Source organism: Plutella xylostella, chromosome 17 (genome assembly GCF_932276165.1).
Source record: "Plutella xylostella chromosome 17, ilPluXylo3.1, whole genome shotgun sequence".
In the NCBI taxonomy this organism is placed as follows: Eukaryota; Metazoa; Arthropoda; class Insecta; order Lepidoptera; family Plutellidae; genus Plutella; species Plutella xylostella.
The window spans coordinates 11,013,374-11,034,081 of NC_063997.1; the positions used below are offsets into that span (position 1 = coordinate 11,013,374).

General features: G+C 39.6%; 2 protein-coding genes and 1 long non-coding RNA gene across 3 annotated transcripts; 2 read left to right on the forward strand and 1 right to left on the reverse strand.

The window, feature by feature from the left end:
• The first annotated feature begins 665 nt into the window (after positions 1-665).
• On the forward strand, positions 666-2,225 carry LOC125489821. Its single transcript, XR_007267261.1, has 2 exons — positions 666-1,222; positions 1,503-2,225. It is a non-coding gene; the product is annotated as an uncharacterized LOC125489821 (long non-coding RNA).
• A 3,088-nt stretch (positions 2,226-5,313) lies between these two features.
• Positions 5,314-16,995, forward strand: LOC105388532 (guanylate cyclase 32E). Its single transcript, XM_048626931.1, has 12 exons — positions 5,314-5,356; positions 5,742-5,933; positions 6,819-6,996; positions 8,235-8,379; positions 8,839-8,903; positions 10,025-10,148; positions 10,817-10,885; positions 14,056-14,215; positions 14,982-15,184; positions 15,988-16,063; positions 16,376-16,492; positions 16,898-16,995. The coding sequence occupies exons 1-12, from the start codon at positions 5,314-5,316 to the stop codon at positions 16,993-16,995; spliced, it is 1,470 nt and encodes a 489-aa protein (XP_048482888.1).
• A 2,228-nt stretch (positions 16,996-19,223) lies between these two features.
• On the reverse strand, positions 19,224-20,118 carry LOC105388517 (oxidoreductase-like domain-containing protein 1). Its single transcript, XM_038108704.2, has 3 exons — positions 20,024-20,118; positions 19,786-19,902; positions 19,224-19,554 (listed from the first exon to the last, which is right to left on the reverse strand). The coding sequence occupies exons 1-3, from the start codon at positions 20,054-20,056 to the stop codon at positions 19,357-19,359; spliced, it is 348 nt and encodes a 115-aa protein (XP_037964632.2). The 5' UTR covers positions 20,057-20,118; the 3' UTR covers positions 19,224-19,356.
• Positions 20,119-20,708: the final 590 nt, after the last annotated feature.

Here is a 20,708-nt window from a genome sequence, read left to right on the forward strand (position 1 = left end):
TATATAATAACGGACAAAAAGTCACCTGTAATATTCGAATTAAAACACATGCATAATCATAGAAAATACATAGCCCACATAAAGGACCTCAAAACATATAACAACTAATAAAATACTTAATTAAAACTCGACCGCAACTCGTATGAAACAGGCCCATGAATAACAACCACAACTACCCTCAAATACAATTATCAACCGGTAAATACGCAAGACGAAGAAGAAATCGGCCAGTTGAAGACACAACATGTCCACAGCAACAAGCGAAGGCAACCTCATAGTGACCGGGAAGCCGTCGGAGATCGTGATCCGGGCGGACGGGGCGCTAGCAATCATCACCGAACCACCTACACCACCGCCATCTCCGCCGACAATACACATCCCGGAAACTGAGGACACCGTAGCAGCAGGGATAGAAATAATGGCAGACGGGACCATATACATCCGACCAACGCCACCACCCCCGCAGACGACACCGCCACCTCCAACGACGTCATACTCATTGGAATCCACCGTGAACAACGAAGTAGAACGACGGGGAAAGAAAAAGAAAAAGCGAGGGGGGAAGAAGAAAATCAGGGGTCCTACCAGGGGCCTAGCGCGTCTGCCACGATGGGTGAAGCATTAAATCATAATAAACAAGTCCTGTAAATGTCCTGTAAGTAAAATAACAAATTTAAGTTTATTCGCAAAGTAGGCAAAATAATAACCTAGATTCAAATTTAACCCGTTGATATTGTTAATAACATAACCGTACACCCGACCACTAACACGGATGCACAAATACACCTAAATAGGAAAACTATAACAACACCTATGTAGGGCCAATAAGTTAGTTCATCCATTATATAGATTTATAGGTTATAGGATGGTTATAGGTTATTTTATCCCAACACCAGCACGATGTCTCATATTGTCCATAAAACGTCATCATGAAGCGTAGAATAATCATAAAAAGAAAAACACACCTGTCAAATCATACGAAACGTAATCTGTGTACAGGAGAATTAGAGGTTATAATTTTTCATGTACAGTCACAATGTTGTTGTAAAATAAAACACATAGTATTCATTTATCAAGTTTATTGTTAAATTTGTTAATAAATCTAACAAACATAACCAGTACAATGAAATTAAAATGTCAAAGAACACATAATAAGAGAGACACAGTTGAAACATAAAGAACAATGTTCATCCGACCGATAAAATAAGATCACAAAGTATATGTAAGTAACCAGGAACACATAAGAAAACCTGCCGAAATAATAAAATTAGACATATGTATCACTTATAATGTTATTACCGTAAAGAGAACAAACAGTAGCATACTAAAGTTAATAATTCTTATTATAACTCGGATAGATTAACCCCAAATGAATGTCTAAGTAAATATAATGTATAGATAATGAAGGAAGACAATAAAGTAGGAACCTGTTGTAACAAATGCACAAATAACATGCACATTTCTCTTTAACTTTGTCTACATGACCTGTGAATTTTTACCAGGTAAAAATTCTCCTGCTGAGGGGGGAGAATGTAACGAGCCGTTACCAAACCATCCACCGCACCTACCCACATTCCGAAGCCGCAAGAGCGCCCGCAAGACGAGGTGGGGCACCACACAGACGACTCCGGAGAATACAAGGGGCGCGGGGCGACCCGCCTATAAATAGCCGCCGGACCGCCGCCCGGCCACCATTCGTCACCTCCTGCTCCGACGAGTGACCAGTCCGCTCCCGAGATCCTTCCCCGCACCTATATCTATCTTAAGTATCTATTCACGCATACTAAGCTCACAACACCGTCCTCCCTACGCTGTGGGTCGCCTACTAGCGGATCGAGGTTCCCCGGAATACACGGACGCCTGGGTCGCCTAGGTTAAGCGGCCGTGTACCGAACTATACAATCGCTGAACACACACCGGCCCTCAGCCACACTTTCTTATCAACACAAATACACTCCACAAATCCTGGAACACACCGACACGCACCACCAGTATTCGCCCGACCTCCTGTACCCTATATTCCTTCCCCTTATTAGGATATATAGAAACGTCCGCGTAGGCCCCTTCAGGGCCCGATCAATTTAAATTTCGATAACTGTGACAAGTATTTGTGCATTTGTGTAGTGTGTTTAATATTAAGTACATAAGCTGTAAGTACCCTAGATATATAAGTAAGTGGTTGTAAATAAAGCGGGTCCAGTGCCGCCTCAATTGTGTTACACTAATTAATCGGCATTATTAATTCTCACCCCGTACACCTACCGAGGTTATTTCCCTCCAGGGGCCTCAGGATCAAAATCAGGACAGCTAGGACCGCTTCACGGTCATTGTAGATCCCCCAGGTGACCAGGCACTCCTTCAGAGGCCGGCGCCAAGCTGAGCTAGGCTAAAACCGCTTCCCGGTACATATTAATTGAGAATTATTAGGTAGGTACCAGCCCCAAGCACCAGGGACGTGAGTCATAAGGGTAAGTATCACATAACAATATAGCACACAACCCCTACTCTCGGGGGAGGCCAGGCAGGTCGATTCGCCCAGGGGTCGCTCCCCGGTGATCCAGACCAGCTCCTGCTGAGCTGCTACATTACAAAGTCCTCCAAAAAATACTATGGCCATAAAAATCATTACATTTTAATTTTTTAAAAAAACTTACACTAGAAGATATAGAACAACGCGGACTCGGGTGTAAATGCTAGAAGATTATTAGTTTTCGATTTTACTAGTGTTGTGAGTTTGAGACCTTTGTAATAGAATTCGAGCACAATAGTAAGGAGACGATTCACAAAAAACATGTTAGTACATCAAGTATAATTAAAGTGTGTATGTATAGAGCTTACGAAACGAGGTGATAGAGGATAAGTACCATTTCATTATTGCAAATTATGCTTATATTCTCAGTTCTCACGACTGTAATCCCCGAAAGGGAGTCATTTTACACACACACATATTTTTTCATCTAGTAAATACTCGTATTTTTATCTTTTATGACGATAATTTATACTGAAACATCCTACACAATGGTGGCTTACATGAGTGTAGAATAATTAATTCTGCGTATATACAGGAAGTAATTATGTGGAATTTGGTGGTAAGCTATCAATATTGTTAATTTGCTGTGTGATTTGACGCTTTACATAGCTGTGATTTGCGAAATAATATGACATTGAAATGGAAATATTAAACACACATTAGGTATATTTATCTATTACTAAAAGGTAAGTACTTACTTATATGTTTATACAGAGTGGAAATTAATCACGTATTATGAGTGGTTCAATATTTTTGCTTTATTTCAGTGACACATTAAATTTTCCTTTACAACTTCACAAAAATCTAATATTCAGCATGCAAGATTAGTTTCATTTTAGTTTTAGTCGGCAATTCGTTGCATCGCTAAAAGCACGTGTAAAGTGGACTTCGTTTTGCAACATGGAGCACGAGTATGAAATTAGGTTATATCTCCACAGGATATGGGAAACCTCACTTTAAAAACTACTTATTATTATTGTAGGTATTCAGAAGCTAAATTTTATTTGGTCGTGGTAGTTTTCGGGATTGAACACAAATCTGCGATGAAAGGGTACTCGAAAATGGAGTATCAGTTTACGACCTGTCGCAACATCACTGTTGGTTTCTATGTATTTCCATGAAGGTGCCTTCGAGCGTCATGTAAATAGTCGCCAAATGTGCCTATGTAAAAGGTATAGAATTTTGTACTTTGTATTTCAAAGAAACTAGTGAATTTTGAGTACCATTTTTCGTTTGTTGAAGCCTTATGTCGCCGCGTCACTTTCGCTGTAAATCACCACTAATAATTATTATCTTAGATCTGTGAAGCTACCTCTAGATGAAATCCACGACTCAATAAGAGCAACGTTATCCGAGTCCCGCCCTATTACAGTTGGTGAAATCGATATCTGGAGCGTTGCACTTAAGAAAATGTTTATTGGAAAATCTTTGATACGGGAGCTCTTCTGATCTCTTTTACTATATTTTAGATGGGAGTTTTAAATTTGATACGTATCTAGATTGAATTTTATGTTTTTTTACCTAACTTTAGTATCTTTATATAACTTTTAAAATCAAGAAAATTTCAGAAAAAGATTATAAATCTCTGATCAAATCTGGAGTTATAACTGAAGTGTTGTAATAAAATATTAATTTTCAACAGCTACGGAAATTGTATAGGACTCGTAGTTCCTACTAGTAAATTGACTTTTTTGTCCGCCTCGAAACAGCAAACGAAAATAATCAGAGAATACAAGTACAAGACAAAATACAAGGTCGCCTAACTGTTGATTCTAAGCTGAAAGCGGGTATCTATACCTATACAGATGTAATGTGGTATAATAAATACCCTTTGAAATTGGGAGGAAATTGAAATTTAGGCAACATTTTTATCACAAAACGAATGAATCAACTTGTATAGGTATTCGTATTATTTATTGTTCGGTGAGACAAAAAATATAAGAGTGTCTGAATTAAGTAAAAAGAAAACTTAATTTCAAGAAATTGTAAGATTACCGTTCGTCGGCTTGGGAACACGAAAAATTGGAAAGTGTAACTTAAAACCACTCTAAAGGTCCGGGCACACTGGGTGCGTAACGCCAGTGTTTTGTTAATACCTACATCTAGTTTTAAGACATACCCCCTTATTCATATTATTGGACGCTTTAGCTATTGCACTGTTTTGTCACTCTCTGGCAAAGAACAAATTGTTCTCTGCCAGAGAGTCTTTTTTATGATTAAGGGGGATGGGATTTTATACGAGACGTCAAGCAGCAGACACCTACATACTGATAATATTATTATGTACAACGCAGTCAACCTGACGTGACGTCGCACTGTGTGATTTCTGCGCAGACCTTTACAAACTATGAAATTCTTCTCTTCTTTACTATAAGTCCGTAAATAATGCCATATCATCAATCTTTCGCAAAAGTTAATATCTCTAAGGGCCGCTGCTGACAGCTGCAGCGATACATTGTGTTTTTTTTATACCTATCTTTACTTTTCATCCACTTGAATAGACCGCTCCAATGATCAATAACAAAATAAGTGCCTTGTTTTAAAATACGTTGAACGGCTATCAGTAACATAAAAGTAAAATAAGTAAGCAAACAGCCGAACATTATTTATTGGAGCTATCAATCTTTTTTGTCGAATACTGCTGAGATTTAAAATAAATACAACATTATTACGGAGTAACTATTTCTAAAAGAAAAGCTTTTCTACGAGGGTCTCAAAAAATGAAAAAAAAATTATGTAATCAAAATAGTATCTCGTAAAGCGGTTATAGTTGACTGACGAAAATGCCTACTCGAAGATTTGACCCCGTTAAGGTTTTGATTCCCGGTAAGAATTGACATGTTTAAAAAAAGATACGTACGTATTTTTTGTCGGCTCGTGAAGGTATACCAAAACTTGTACAGTTTATTTAGTGTTTGTTTGGTGTAACTTTTGAATGTGTAAGCCGATTCTGATAAAACATATTTACTAAGAAAACTCGGGGTAACCCTACTTCTGACCCAAAAAAGGGAGCAACGCTACGCAGACGCAGAAGACGCCGCCGCCGCCACCGCCACCGCTCCCGCACGCGGGACGCAGAAGACGAAGCGACGTGTAATAATGTAACTTCTAGTGCATGCTATCCCCCCTTACAGGCGGGTGCGCGGACGCATAAGGGCGACGTGTACTCATGTCACTACCTATAACATGCTCTTCCCCCCCTTCCTCCCAGGCGGGTGCGCAGACGCAGAGGACGCCCTCCGCGCGGAGCGTCGCCTGCTGTGGCGAGCGCCGGAGCTGCTGCGGGACCCCGCGGCCCCCGCGCGCGGGACGCAGAAGGGGGACGTCTACTCGTTCGGCATCATCCTGTACGAGATCCTGGGGAGGGACGGGCCGTGGGGCCGGACTCATCTCACTAATGCTGGTGAGTTTTTGCTTAGGATATGACTTTATGTAGCGAAGATTTTCTTTTCGTTTGAATTGTATTTACAAAACAATTGACAAAGAACCCCCACGATTGCGATGGTGTGAATTCTGGTGAAGCACTGTTGGACCGATATTTTTTACTATAAATAAGGTATTTATAAAAAAACTCTAGGGAAGTACACGTTTACGTAAGCCAAATCATATATTATTATATTTAGTTTCCTGAAGAACCAAGTACCTACCAATACAAGTAGAAATCATGGTATAACAAGGCCACTTATTTAAATTTTATATTAATTACGCATGTCTAGTATCATTTTAAAAGATTCATTACGGTAATCTATTTAGACGTGGGTAATTTCACCCGCATTTTATTTACAGAATAGCCCTGTACTTGGTGCTTTCCCTTTTTCCAACGACCAACGATCAATCTTCCTTCATCGCTTTTGTATTCCTTGACCATCCATCTATCTCTAAGTACATAAGAATTAACCATGTATATACATACGTTTGAATGTAGGTAAGTAATCCGATAAAATACTATGACTGAGAGAACACAAAGATTTTTTTAAGAAAAATATGTTCTATAATAAAAGTTATCCTCTTAAAACTAGCATAATAAAACGGAGACATAGTAAAAATGTACTAAGACATCTTTCCTCGCTCAAAATCCTGTTTAAGTACGTTCATAAAATTTGTTATTGTCCTCTGGTCCTCACTTAAGTTCCGTCAACACTTTCACTATAAAAAGTGTAGGCATTTTATTTGTGAACCTTTCTGTACCAACCTCTAACGAGAAGGTCAAGTCACTCACAAAAGAGGATGAACGCCCCACAAAGCTAGGTTCACAGGTATATAGCTTGTATTTTTCCCAACCAACCAGAGATCATCGGTCGAGTGCGTCAGCCAATAGGAGGCGTGCTGTTCCGGCCACCACTGAGCGGATTGGCTGCTCGTCCATCGGTGCTGGCAGTTCTGAACGCGTGCTGGAGCGAGCGCCCAGACCGAAGGCCTGACTTGAGACTTGTAAGGCTCCGGTTGAAGGATATGCATGCAGGAATGTAAGTTTTATTTTACTGTTATATTAAGTAAAATAATGTAAAGGCATTTTAAGTTATTAAAGTACTTACCTACCTATTTATTGTGTTTTAAATTATAATGAAGAGAAGCTAATGAGAGGGTATCTTCATTATAATAAATAAAGACGAATTGAGAAACTCCTCCTTTTTTCTAAAACGGTAAAAAAATTATAATAAAACCAGAAACGTGTAGGTACTATTTCACGAAGGCCCTTTCAAGGAACGCTTAGAGTTTCATCGAATTAATAGAAACATAGGTATTTGCTTAACCCTTACGTTAAGTAGCATTTATTATTTCAGTGACGATCCACTGTTTACACAGTATTTCTTAGAACATAATATGTTCAGGTAGATGCCTATATAACATACAATGTTTGTACTATGATGAAGCAATGTATAGCACGGAATGGTATGAGGAACGCAGAATGTAGAGCAGGAAGTCCTAGTATTTCAGACATTTATGGGAACACCTGCGACGTTGCTTGCTGAATAATTTGCGTGCGCTATACAAAGCTATTGCTGTGGTACTATGTGCATGGAATCATGCATTTCAGATAGAAGCTATCTATGAATTATTCGGCCTTGACTGTAAAGCAAACAAGAAATAATACCTATATGGAAAAATAATACGGGTACTAGAGAGAAACTGACCTTAGTTTACCACTTGATCGTGAAGAAAAAAGTAGGTAATGTATACATGTAAGATGTTTCACAATAATTTTGTACAAGTTTACGTAGTGAGAAATGCCTGAAATCAAGTATTCCTTTCATTCATTTGATGTAATGAATGTCTCCAAATAATCTAATTCGATCTTTTCGGCCCACTGCATACCATCCCACCTTCTTAGCTTGTCTACTTCAAATTCCGAACGAATTAACTAAAAAACAAGTTCTGAGAATTTTATTGCCTGTCTGAAGTGTCTCCGCCGATCTATAAAACACTCACGGCCAATGAAAAGGTTCCACTGAGAAAAGCACCAAATTACTCCTAAACGGAAAAGGCTAGCTTAGTGACGCCTTCTGCAACATTTCACAGATCATCAGGATACTACCAACTAATTTAATAACGGTAATATTTTGTTCTATTTTTAAATTAAATTATTTTAATAAATTAAAATCCTTTTGAAAAAATTTAGGTTGTTTAGGTTGTGTATGGAACTTTTTCATTGCCCGTGAGTGTAGAATGTTCCAGACATCTTACCGCCCATTTCTGCCCGCAGGAAGACGAACATATTCGACAACATGCTCGCCATGATGGAAAAATACGCTTCCAACCTGGAGGAGGTGGTGGCGCAGCGCACGGAACAGCTGGTGCAGGAGAAGCGCCGCACCGACGACCTGCTGCACCGCATGCTGCCCAGGTGTGTGTGTGTGTGTGTGTGTGTGTGTGTGTGTGTGTGTGTGTGTGTAGCGCACCGAGCAGCTGGTGCAGGAGAAGCGCCGCACCGATGACCTGCTGCAGCGCATGCTGCCCAGGTGTGTGTATGTGTGTGTGTAGCGCACGGAACAGCTGGTGCAGGAGAAGCGCCGCACCGACGACCTGCTGCACCGCATGCTGCCCAGGTGTGTGTGTGTGTGTGTGTGTGTGTGTGTGTGTGTGTGTGTGTGTGTGTGTCTGTGTGTCTGTGTGTGTGTAGCGCACGGAACAGCTGGTGCAGGAGAAGCGCCGCACCGACGACCTGCTGCACCGCATGCTGCCCAGGTGTGTGTGTGTGTGTGTGTGTGTGTGTGTTAGCGCACCGAGCAGCTGGTGCAGGAGAAGCGCCGCACCGACGACCTGCTGCACCGCATGCTGCCCAGGTGTGTGTGTGTGTGTGTGTGTAGCGCACGGAACAGCTGGTGCAGGAGAAGCGCCGCACCGACGACCTGCTGCACCGCATGCTGCCCAGGTGCGTGTGTGTGTGTTAGTGTGTGTGTGTGTGTGTGTGTGTGTGTGTGTGGCGCACCGAACAGCTGCGTGTGTGTGATTTTTTGTGTGCGTGTGTGTTTGTCAGTGTGTTAGTAAGAAGAATGTGAACAATATTTTTTACAATCTGTATGTTTTATGAAAACAGGGCACACCTTTCAATACAAATATGTCGGTACAAAAAACTGGTAAGTAACTTTTAACTAGCTTTTGGTATTCACTCAACTCACTATTTTAACTCACTATTTTAAATACGTTGGTCCTTTGTCCCCCTTTACTGACCTACTTTTCCAACTACGTTAGTTAGCTACATAAGGCATGAAAAGGAGCGTTACGGTTTTGATCTCCTTTTGCTTTGATTTTGTTCATGGAATAGTTATTCAGGCTGACATATTTACGTGTGGTTTCAAATTGAATAGTATTTTCTGTAAAGTTACTTTGTGAGATATACGAGTATCTCTGTAATTTTGTAATATATTCCAGGAATGCGCTTTTAAACGTAGGTAATTAACTTTATAAATTGGTGTTTCAGCGAGTCATTTAATACAGCTACGTTTATTTATCCACGAATTATTAATCGAAAACATCATCTGTCATTTACAATACAAATAACTATTAAAATTTAATTAAACACTTAATAACAAAATAGTTTTAGCGGTACAGTATTGACTATGACTGCATGGAACAACTCAAAAATACTGAAATTACTCCATGAATTCTACTTCACGTTCACGATGAAAATTCATGGTAAGGGGTCTGGTGGATCTGAAAGATATCGGCTTAAGCGATAATATCGTTTTTTTAGCATTATTTTCACATTTTATCCTTTCAAACCTGTGGTCTTCAATAGATAATTCAAACTCGACTCACACCTCACAAAATCTTGCTTGGCCTTGCCCTAAAGCTGCGTACACACCGGGTCAACGAACGCCCAACGAACGCCAACGGTTATCACAACGATGGATATTTATCATACATACTCGTAATACAGGGCAGATTGCAGCAACGAAGTTCAACGAAACCCGTTCGTTGGCGTTCGTTGGGCCGGTCTGTACGCGGCTTAAGAATAATTTCTCCCAGTGAACCCTCCTGCTTGTATCGCAGGTCAGTGGCCGAGGCTCTGAAGCGAGGAGAGCGCGTGCAGGCTGAAAGCTTCAGCTGCGTCACCGTGTACTTCAGTGACATCGTCGGCTTCACCAAGATGGCCGCCACTCACACGCCTATGGAGGTATGCTGTACGACTCTTTAGCACATGCTGAGCTGGATGCTTTTAGACGCCCTGATAATCCATAACGGTTGGTGTTAAGATAGGGCAGTCACACGCCTATTGACTGATCCAACTGGCTCTCTATAAAATTTATACTTAAATAATTAATGCATTTCAACCCGTTGGCACATGTAGTGCATATTTTCGGTATAGCTATTTATTTTCCACGATCTATAAATACTAAATATTGTCAAGGATTGACAAGACACTCGGCAGACTCTGAAACGACAAGTTGATAAAGTGTGGCCATTAATTGCTTTAAGTGGTTTGTTTAAGACTTTGAAGGGAATTGCGTCAAGAAACTGTAGCGGCACTTTTATAATTGAATTTATGTATTTACTGGCTGAGCTTCACGTTTACATTGTTTACATGCATAATCATGAACTGAAGGTTAAACATAATTACCTAGATGAATTTAATTTTCACTGAAGTCTGGAGTATACCGATATTTTTGCCCAGTCTTGACTAATATTTTATCAGCTAACATAATACATAATATTTACACCGGCTGCGATGGGGCTCGCCCAAGTAGCACGGACTACTATCCTCAGCCTTCTTGTTCAGAAATAGTTAGCTCATTACGTTAATTTGCCAGTCATCAAAATGTTTAAGACTTTCTATTGTTGCAGATAGTGGATATTCTGAACGACCTGTACACATGCCTGGACGCCATTATTTCTTCCTACAATGTGTATAAGGTAAGGATTTTATTATAATGAGTGATAGATCATGAACAATGGGTTGCATGAAAGGATCGCCTTATAGAATTACGTATCACACCTTTCCGCCGCACCCTGAGCAGTCCGCGATTCAGTCCAGTTTGATAACACGAGTCATTGTACCTCGTTTCAGCTAGGTTTGATTCCTGTGACAGTTCCAAATTTTCCGAATTACGCTCAAATAATATTGCGAATATTTTATTGGATAACCATAAGTCGATAAATAGAACTATGGAATTTCATAACGGGATAGGTACTTAAGTATCTCAAAAACCGCACAACTGAAAACCTCTCCATAACGTCACAGGAATTATCTTAGCTGAAATATAATAAAGGGTTTTTCAATTGGCGCGGGTAGATTTTGGCGGCCCGTGGCGGCCATTTTGTTTTGGTGACAATTGTCAAATCTTTTGCTTATTATTCAGTTGCTTATGCCAAATCACCATGGCAGGTTACACGATTGAACAGCGCGTAAAAATGATAAAACTTAATTATCAAAATAAGTGTTCGTTAGTGCAAACGTTGCGTGCATTGCGGCCATTTTACGGTAGACGTGGTGGCCCTTCACAGTCGACTCTTCAGCGTTTGGTGGCCAAATTTGAAACAACCGGTTCGTTAATCGATCAACCCACACCTGTACGTTCAAGAAACGCAAGATCAGCCGAGAACATCGCGGCGGTCCGTTAAAGTGTACAGCAGAACCTGAGGCAGTCAGGCTCAAATTCAGGCTGATCTATGCGGAAAAGTCATTGAAAATTGGACCACTTGGATCCGTGCCACTGTGAGAAGCCGAGGCGGGCATTTGAATGATGTCATCTTCCATACTTAATGGCACATATGGGCCTTTTAAATAAATAAAAAAAAATGTTGATACCTCATACGCAGCTTGTTTAATTTCGTTTCAAAATCTACCCGCCCTAATTGAAAAACCCTTTATAACGACAACAAAAAAACCGCGACGTTACATTACGGCAGACTAAACAAACTTCTAGCAGCTTTATATAAGTGTTTAGTTATTTTATTAACCCAATTAGTGTTTGTTTGCCGACAAAATAAGCAACAGCGGCATGAAAATATTATTTTATGTAATAACAGAGATTGAAAATGTTTTGAGAAAGTCCGCCGGGCACTAATTAATAAATTATCTACGAACAGGATGTCATTACCTAACAATCTAACAAATAGCCTATACTTAAGGTGACAAACACTAGGGACTAGGGAGAGGACACCATATTGAGAGCATTAGGTAGTCAGTCCGATTTTTGTCAGACTTGTCTACTTGTCGACTTGTCTGATTGTTGTAAGTATATTCAATACCTAATAACAATCTTAAGAACGATGGAAAATTCATAGCACCTACTGGCGAGTCTTTACTATACAACCTATACATATACAAGGGACACTGACTTCTGCTTCGATCATTGCTCCCTTATTGTTACCGACCAAAAAAGTGAATTTAATATATACCGACGCCTACTTGCTATACAGGATGTCAAAAAGGGCATAATAGTAAGACAAAGTAAAACTGAGTCAGAAAGAAATTACTAACTTTTTTAATAGCGAAAAATTATATTTTCATTTGCACCAAAAACAAAAGTACAAAAATAAAACAAAAAAAAGATAGAATTAGATAGAATGGTAGCAGTCTCTATCACAACCTGTAGAAGGAAGAACAAGAGTTTAAAAAAAGTTTAAGTAGAGGCTTTTTATTATGTTGAGTAGTTTTGTTTTTATAATTTCAAAAGTAGTAGAACCAAAATTGTTAAAAACGATCTGAATTATCCCCTTTCGCCCTACTATATCACTTGAAGCACCCTATACAAAAAGGAGATGATGGGTTGGTTAATAATTTAATATATTACTAGCTTCTGCTGCTGTAAAAATAAATTTTCTTAGTTGAAGCTGTCAGATCAAATCATCACTGAAATTCTATACCTTGGAGTGAGTAGAGAATTATTATTATTTATTAGAATCTTCATATTTGTGAATTATAGTTTTTATAAAGTACATTTCTTACCAACCTACCTCGCCAAAGCTTGGATTATCTAGACAAGAAGAGCAATAGCCCTTCATTAACTGTAAGCTTATCTCTAATACATTATTGTTTTAGACGTAAGTAAGTAAGGTAGTTAGGTACGCGGAGATCTCTAGAAAATCGCCTGTCTAAACCGAGTTTGGCCACCGAACCCTATGCGGAATAAAGACACACTTACCATTTAACTCACATCATTATTGCTTCCACATTATTTTTAATCGATACGCTTACATACTTATACCCAATGAGCTATCATAATGAATGCTATTATATTATAAATTATCATTAAAATGTTCATAATATTTTTCAGTGGAAGTCTAGATCCAGGCCGACCTATTTAACTGACCTCATAAAGGAAGCAAATAGGTTCTTATAAAAAAAACATGTTTAATATTCCCGCTCTAAAGAGCTTTCTTGAATGATTTCAGCGCTTCTTTATTTTAATAGCTTTTATAGCTTTATATACATTTTAAGTGTACCTAGTTCCAAAGTTATTGATTGGTACATACCTAAATCAGTAGGTAGGTACATAAGAAGAAAGTTTTCCAAAACAACATAACTCTTTTATATATACTATAGGTCGGGCACATTATAACGGGCCGGGTCTATGTGCAAAATCGCTCATATTCAATTTATCTTATAAGACAGGCCAGCGCGCTGCAGCCAGACATTACTTTATAACCCTTTATCAAGACTATTGTATGTTACTAGGCCGAATCCTCGACCGAACACTCGCATTGGTGTTTACACTGACCGAGTACTCGTCCGAGGGTGCTGTTTCGCCACTCTGAGCATTTGTGTTTACCTTGTGTCTGGTTGTCGTTTATATATTCAATATGTATCTATCTATGTATTTGTGTTGTATAAATCAGCTGTCCCACACCAATATCACAGGTTCTGCGTAGCTTGGGGTCGGATGGCCGTGTGTGAGATGTCCCCACATATTATTATTATTATTATAAACATAAGAAGTGAGCTACGAAACAATTAGAACGTACACTTTAGATAATAGATCAAGCACATGACATAATGATGAGGTACCTACCTAGACGACAGGCGCTGCGGCCCGAAATTGAAATTTCAAGACTCAAAAGTATTCCTATGTTCCCCTCAGGTGGAGACAATAGGCGACGCGTACATGGTGGTGGGCGGGGTGGGCGAGCGCTGCGCGCGGCACGCGGCCGAGGTGGGCTCCCTCGCGCTGCACGTGCTGCAAGCCGTGCCCGGGCTGCGCATGCGGGTGGCGCTGGCCGAGCCGCCGAGGATACGCATCGGTGAGTACTGAGGTTGTCCGTCAGAGGACTAAGGTTACCGACTGTACTGAGGTTACGCGTCACAGGGGGCTACCGACATAGCTCTCAAAATATGCAAGCTGAAGTGGCAGTGGGCTGGTCCTATCTGCCGAAGAACCGTTGAGGTAGACGAGTTCTCGAGTGGAGACAGGCAAACGCAGCGTGGGACGCCCTCCTGCCCGCTGTACTAACAACCTTAGGCGGGTAGCCGGTAGTGGTTGGATGAGGAAGGCCGAGGACCGAGTGTCGTTGCGCTCCTTGGGAGAGCCTATGTCCAGCAGTGGATGATTATTAGCTGATGGTGATGATGATGAGTACATGGTGGTGGGCAAGGTGGGCTCACTCGCGCTGCTGTGAGCCCACAGCCCCCCTGCTGCTAAATGCTGGTATAATCATGCATGTAAAGAAAACACCTAAACTAATTTGATAATAATTGCTCCACCGAGAATTCGCCGTAACTATCTATTCGGATTTTCCTCGCATTGTTGTACTACGTTTAGTTTTTCCCAACGAGTTTTATTCTGGCCAGCTACTTTAAGGGTGCTTTCCCACAGATATGTGCTATGCAGCTATGCTGCAATGATATAAAGGAACCCGTTCCCACCATTGCAGTACTACTATCCTATATAGACCAATAAATATCATCGGTGGATATCAAACGCATCCGCAACGCATCATAGCACATGTGGTCGAAAAACAACCCCTCGTCCCCTGGCATCCACTCTAATAACAAAGTTCCCTTCCCCAGGCATCCACAGCGGCAGCTGCGCAGCCGGCGTGGTGGGAATCAAGATGCCGCGCTACTGCCTGTTCGGGGACACGGTGAACACGGCGGCCCGCATGGAGTCCACGGGAGAGCCTCAGCGGATACACGTCAGTGACGACACGTACCGGCTGTTGAAGGCCCATGGCGGGTACCATTTTAAGGAGAGGGGGATTATTAATATTAAGGTGGGTATTTTGTTACCCGTTGGTCTAGAATCCATATAAAACAAAAATATGACCATAAATGGCGCAAAATTATAAAAAACAACTGTAAAGAAAGGAAGTAAAAAATATTTCCGTGTAAGGCGGTGCGGACGCACGGCGGCTACCACTTCAAGGAGAGGGGGATTATTAATATCAACAGGGGGTTTTTTTTTCTCTCTTAGCCATTTTCATCCTCAAAGGTGTAGGCCTCCTTCAATCTACGCCAGTCGTTACGTGGGTGTTTTTATTGTAAAGGTCATTGTTTTTTGGTCGGTTTCAAGAGTGAAATGGAATCCACTTCCGAAATATTCCGATAAATAAGATTATCGTTAAATCTGCAAGCTGAACAGGCAGCTCGCACACTGCCTGTTATTTAATTCTCTGAAGAGTAACCAATATTTTAATAGCAATATGAATGAGCTATCAAACAGCAGCTATCAATGGCGGTATTATGTCGTATTGTTGAAATTAATACCGGCGGCGTAGCAATTTGTAGTAAGCAGCTACGACGAGCGTACGTAGCGTTTCGTAGTAATTTCAGATTTCGGCGATGCAACTCATACAACATAATTATTTGTTTATAAACACTTGAATGTATACAAAAATGATAAATTATACACACATATACTACCTACCTACCTATCATCTTCGTTATTATACGAGGAGTTAGTTAAAGAAAGAAAGTTAAGAAACTGGATTAATGTGTTGTGGACTGAAATTCATCTATACATCATCATTTCAGACGCATAGTTTTTTTAATTAAATGTACCTACTTTGTGTTTCAGGGTAAAGGCGAGATGCGTACATGGTGGCTGGTCAGCGAGGACCATGAGCGTAGGACCAGCGCGATGAACCCGTACGGTAAGTCACTAGTTATATCTCTTCATCTGTCAATGCGCAGAAGGCACTTATAGATGTGGAGATACATGAAGAATGTGTCAAGACCATGGTCACATGTGACGCCGTTGGTTCGGGCTATGCTTCTGAAATGCTATTCACCTATTGCGTCAAGGCTACGGTCCGAATCCTGTCTTATCATTATTTCTTGTCGAAGCTGCTTGGCATGTGTAGCCATTATGTTATTCTTTCATGACACGATGAATAGCTATGGTACAAAACCATATCTGAGTCTCTAAAGTCCTGTATAAGATTCCTAAACGTTAACATCCTCAGAGACGACCCCGGGCTCACTAGAGGAGGCGGGCAGCGAGGAACCGCTATGGCGCTCACGCTCCACTCTCAACATACGTGACCGCGCGCGCCTGTCCTGCGGCGGCGCCTTCGGACCAGGTACGTACCGACAGCCAGAGATACCAGGAGTTGCCAAAGTGATAGGTATAATTAGTAACCTGAAAGGGGGTGACTCATTCTGAAGAGCTTTTTCTGGAAAGTTTTTGGAAATACGAAAAACAAAGTTTCAATGATTGCCTAACTAAAATAATCATCGCAAAAGTTGGTTTGGGTAATGAGCTTGAGTGAAAATGAAAAAAACTTGAGTCACCCCCATTCGGCTTACTCTCCCGCTTACGCACCCCATACCGTATGAGATATATCGCTGGTGGTAGAGTTGTGGTGCTTTTATTGCGTCTGTTCTGTAATGCTTCATAGTTCATTCGCACTGTATGTGTCTATGAAACCAGAACTCCTATAATCAAGAAACCCGCCACTAACACTCAATAAATTTCCTCATTCAAGGCTCCGCGCTGTCATCGCCCGGGCCGCCGGCCTGCGCATGCTTCGTCCCCCCCCGCGACCACCACTCCGCCCCCGTGGTCTCCTTCTGTGACGACTGACTCTAGACAGACACAACGCTCCATCTCTACTGGGACCGAACCAACTTTAGCCCCCCAGGAGTAGTGTTTAGAAATGCAGTTGCCAAAAGCTTCGCAGATAAATTGTGTATGGATAGATTAAAGTTTAAGGAGGATTGGAGTGTGTATGTTGATGGGTTTAGCGAGGATGAGGGTATACAGGGTTGCGATTGGTATGAGAGGGATGTGGATGAGTTGGATATGGTGAGGGTTAAGGAGGATGCGGCGCTGCGGGCGCGCGCGTTGGCAGCGCTGCAGCGCTTGTGTTCTCTTGACTATGATATAGGTACATGGTTGTAGGTGAATGAAATGGGATGCTTTAATTTTAGTAGTGAATCCTAAAAGTGGTTTTATTTATTGTTTGTTTTTGCGGGAAATGTTTTTAAATTAAGAAATTAGTTATGTAAGTACCTATGTAGGGTTTTTACTTCCGCTACTTTAGTGGGAAACAATATATTATATTATATGTATACGAGTGTATTTACCTGCAGGATACCTATTATAGGTACCTGCCATATCAAATTTTCTATATTTTAGTTCAAACTAATAAGTTATAGTAGGTAGGTAAATGTAAGCTGGAAAATAGGAAGATGTTATACGTGACTTGGCTTGAATGAGATGAGATTTATATATGCAGTGTGGATTATTTGATAGATAGTACCTAATGGATGTTTAAAAATATAAGTACCTTACCTACGTACATATGTTATTAATGGCATATTAAGTAAAGGGATACAATACAATACCTAAGTATAATATTGTAGTATTGAAAGTGAAGTCAATTTGTCTTTATTAATGTGATTGTTATAATGATGTATTATGCTCAATGTTAGAGCATTATATTGAATATTTACTCCATGTTAACAATATTACTACGAAGTATTCTCTTACTACCAAATTATTTATAAAATAAGCTAGAAGAGCTGTCTTCAAATGGCGTGATCTCTTAGTCAATAAGAATATAGTATATCTATTTTATGGCAAGTGTTTGTTTACGATGTACAGGGTGTCCTGTTAGTCAGCGCCATGCCGACACGGTAAAAGCTCACTCTATTCGTCATTCTACCTATTAAAAAACAAAAATAACTAAAAAAAATAGACTAACAATTTAAACCACGAACACAATAGGTAGACACGGCAGAGGTTAAAAAAAATGCCTGTTTATGAATTTTCCAAAAAGTGATCTCTTACCGGCAGGACAGGCTGTATACTGTATAGATTTTAGGTACTTTCATATAATAATATATAATTTTGTGATTGTTATGTGCGGCACCAACTCGAAACTATAATGTACTTACCTGTAAAAGGGAGAGCAGAACTATAGACTAAATTATACCATTACTTAATTTCTTTAATGTATTTACCTACATGGGTATTATGAATATCTATTATTATAATAATTATATAGAATTTTTCACAAAATTTAGATAACCAACGATATTAAATATACAAAAAGGCTTTTACAGAGCTTAACTATACACTGAAAAAATATTGCGTCCTCCTAAAAAATTAGGTGACATTATTAATTATATTCTCATGTGAAATTTTATATGTATACTCAGGCATGGTAGGTGAATTATAAAAAATATGCCTCTATTCTTAGAGCAAAGAAATGGGGCCAAAATGAAAAATTAAATATTTTGACCCTAAAATGGGACATCAAATTGCATTCATTTATACTGAAATTATTGAAATAATAAAACTGAAGTTATTTTCTATGGAAGGAAGTATGATGTAAAAATACCAAATTTAATATAGGTATATCTAGATGCTAATAACATAGCAGCTCTATTACTTGTTATTTTATAAGTGTAATGTTTGACAATATGAATATTGTTTTTGGTAAAATACTGGTTGTCATTGTATTAATTACTGTTGGTGTACTTACAGTGAAATAGTAGTACTTATAAATAATAAATTATTGTACTTTTACCGATCTCCTCTTCTTTATTATGATTTTATTATTAAAGTGAGAATGTAAGAGTACCAGGTGAACATAATATTTAAAATATCTAACTAAATATGTCAATGTATTACATGGCTTACTCATAAATGCCCTTTGATGTGTATTATTAACAATACAAATAAAGATGTTTAACTACTAAAGTGTTATTTGATTTAATTCAATTTAGTAATGTAAGTATAGGTAAGATTCATCTCTCCTTCTACATATATGTGGTATTAAGTGGATAAATAAAATATAAATGGTTGATTTGAACTTATTTACTTGTCTATATTTACAAAAGGATAGAATAATAGAAAAATATAATTAATTATACCTACTTACTATTTACTTAAGTACTAACAATTTCTTGATGCTATTATTGTTCATATTATTAACCTTCATTTCAAACCTCGTATCTTGAGCTCCATTTCCAAATAAGCCTTCATGTTGGGGTCGTCCACGGAGTTGAGTATTTTCTCTGCTATTTCCGGACTAGCTGTCTGCATCTTGGCTGTGAGTGCGTCGGCCCACGCAATGAACACACAGTTGGAGCAGCCTGACTGACAGCATGTGGTGGGTGGCTCGTCCAGGGAGGCCTAGGACAAGGTAAAGGTAGGTAATGTGTTAAACAAGTATACAAATTTTGTATGAAGATTATTATGATGTTATTATGTCCATGGTCTGAGGATACTTCAATTAATATTGTTGAATTTTAAGGAAACATAAAAACGGAAAAAAAAAATATTTAATGCATTACTACGCATTTTTTTAAAGCTTAGTAAATTAGTGGTAAGCAGGTATAGAGTCATAATGGAATTTGTGCTTACTTCTTCAGCTATTCTCTTCAATTCTTTTTCTTTTTCATCATCAGTTTCTTGCTCTACGCTTAGGTTTCGAGATGAGTTAAATTTGATGGAGGTTTCAGCAAGGAGCCCAGTTCTTTGCTGTAAAGGAAAGAAAAATGTATTATGATGAATCGATTGTGTTTGTTCAATTTTTTTTTTGTTTTTGTGGCTGTCCGATTGTGTTTGTTGAAGAACTGAATTAAGCATTACAAAGACCTACCCGCACGAAGCAACAAATTGAGTTTTTAATCATTTAATCTAGTGTTAAATATCCTTTTCCAGCAAACAAAATTATATTTTTTTTATTTTTATTTACTTTTTCATACAGCTGATTTCTGTCATTTGCATTTTTCTGAAAAGTGACAGAAGGTGACAGTGACATTCAAGTTGACATTGCTAGTTATTGTCTGTGGCAAAAAAGCCGCTAGTTCCTAGGATAAGGAGTCAGATTCTTTGGTACCTACCTTATCCTTATTGCAATCCTTATGAAGACCTTGATGCAAAACGCCAAGCACGGAAAACTAGACCGAAGCCCTCCTACAACTACACGTACAACTCGTCTGGCCAACTGTACTGTACGCCTTGTAGTCATGTTTTCAAGACAAAGTTTGGTTTTGCAAGTCACATCAGAGCACACCAAAAATCAACCCGGATTGAACATACAGGAGTCGTACGCCGGATACGGTGTGGAGGACATGATGATATCCTTATTAATACTCTAGTGCATGCCGCTGCCGCCGCATGACCCACCCACTCCACCCGCTCCTGAGATCATGGACGTGAGACGAGTCGAGGAGAGACTTCACGTATAACGCATAGTAGGTGAACGTGACTCAGTGACGTTAGAATAAGGACTTGAGAAGGTTGATACAGAGTGTAAAGGGACCATAATATATAACCGGAAA

What these genes read in the sequence shown, in the direction of transcription:
- LOC105388532 (XM_048626931.1), top strand. Translation starts at nt 5,314, where the DNA reads ATGCCTACTCGAAGATTTGACCCCGTTAAGGTTTTGATTCCCG. An exon ending in CCACTCACACGCCTATGGAG is followed by an intron (nt 10,149 to 10,816) that starts GTATGCTGTACG and finishes CTATTGTTGCAG; the next exon opens with ATAGTGGATATTCTGAACGA. An exon ending in CGGCGGCGCCTTCGGACCAG is followed by an intron (nt 16,493 to 16,897) that starts GTACGTACCGAC and finishes TCCTCATTCAAG; the next exon opens with GCTCCGCGCTGTCATCGCCC.
- LOC105388517 (XM_038108704.2), bottom strand. Translation starts at nt 20,056, where the DNA reads ATGATTAAAAACTCAATTTGTTGCTTCGTGCGG. An exon ending in CAATTTGTTGCTTCGTGCGG is followed by an intron (nt 19,903 to 20,023) that starts GTAGGTCTTTGT and finishes TTTCCTTTACAG; the next exon opens with CAAAGAACTGGGCTCCTTGC. An exon ending in TGAAGAGAATAGCTGAAGAA is followed by an intron (nt 19,555 to 19,785) that starts GTAAGCACAAAT and finishes ACCTTGTCCTAG; the next exon opens with GCCTCCCTGGACGAGCCACC.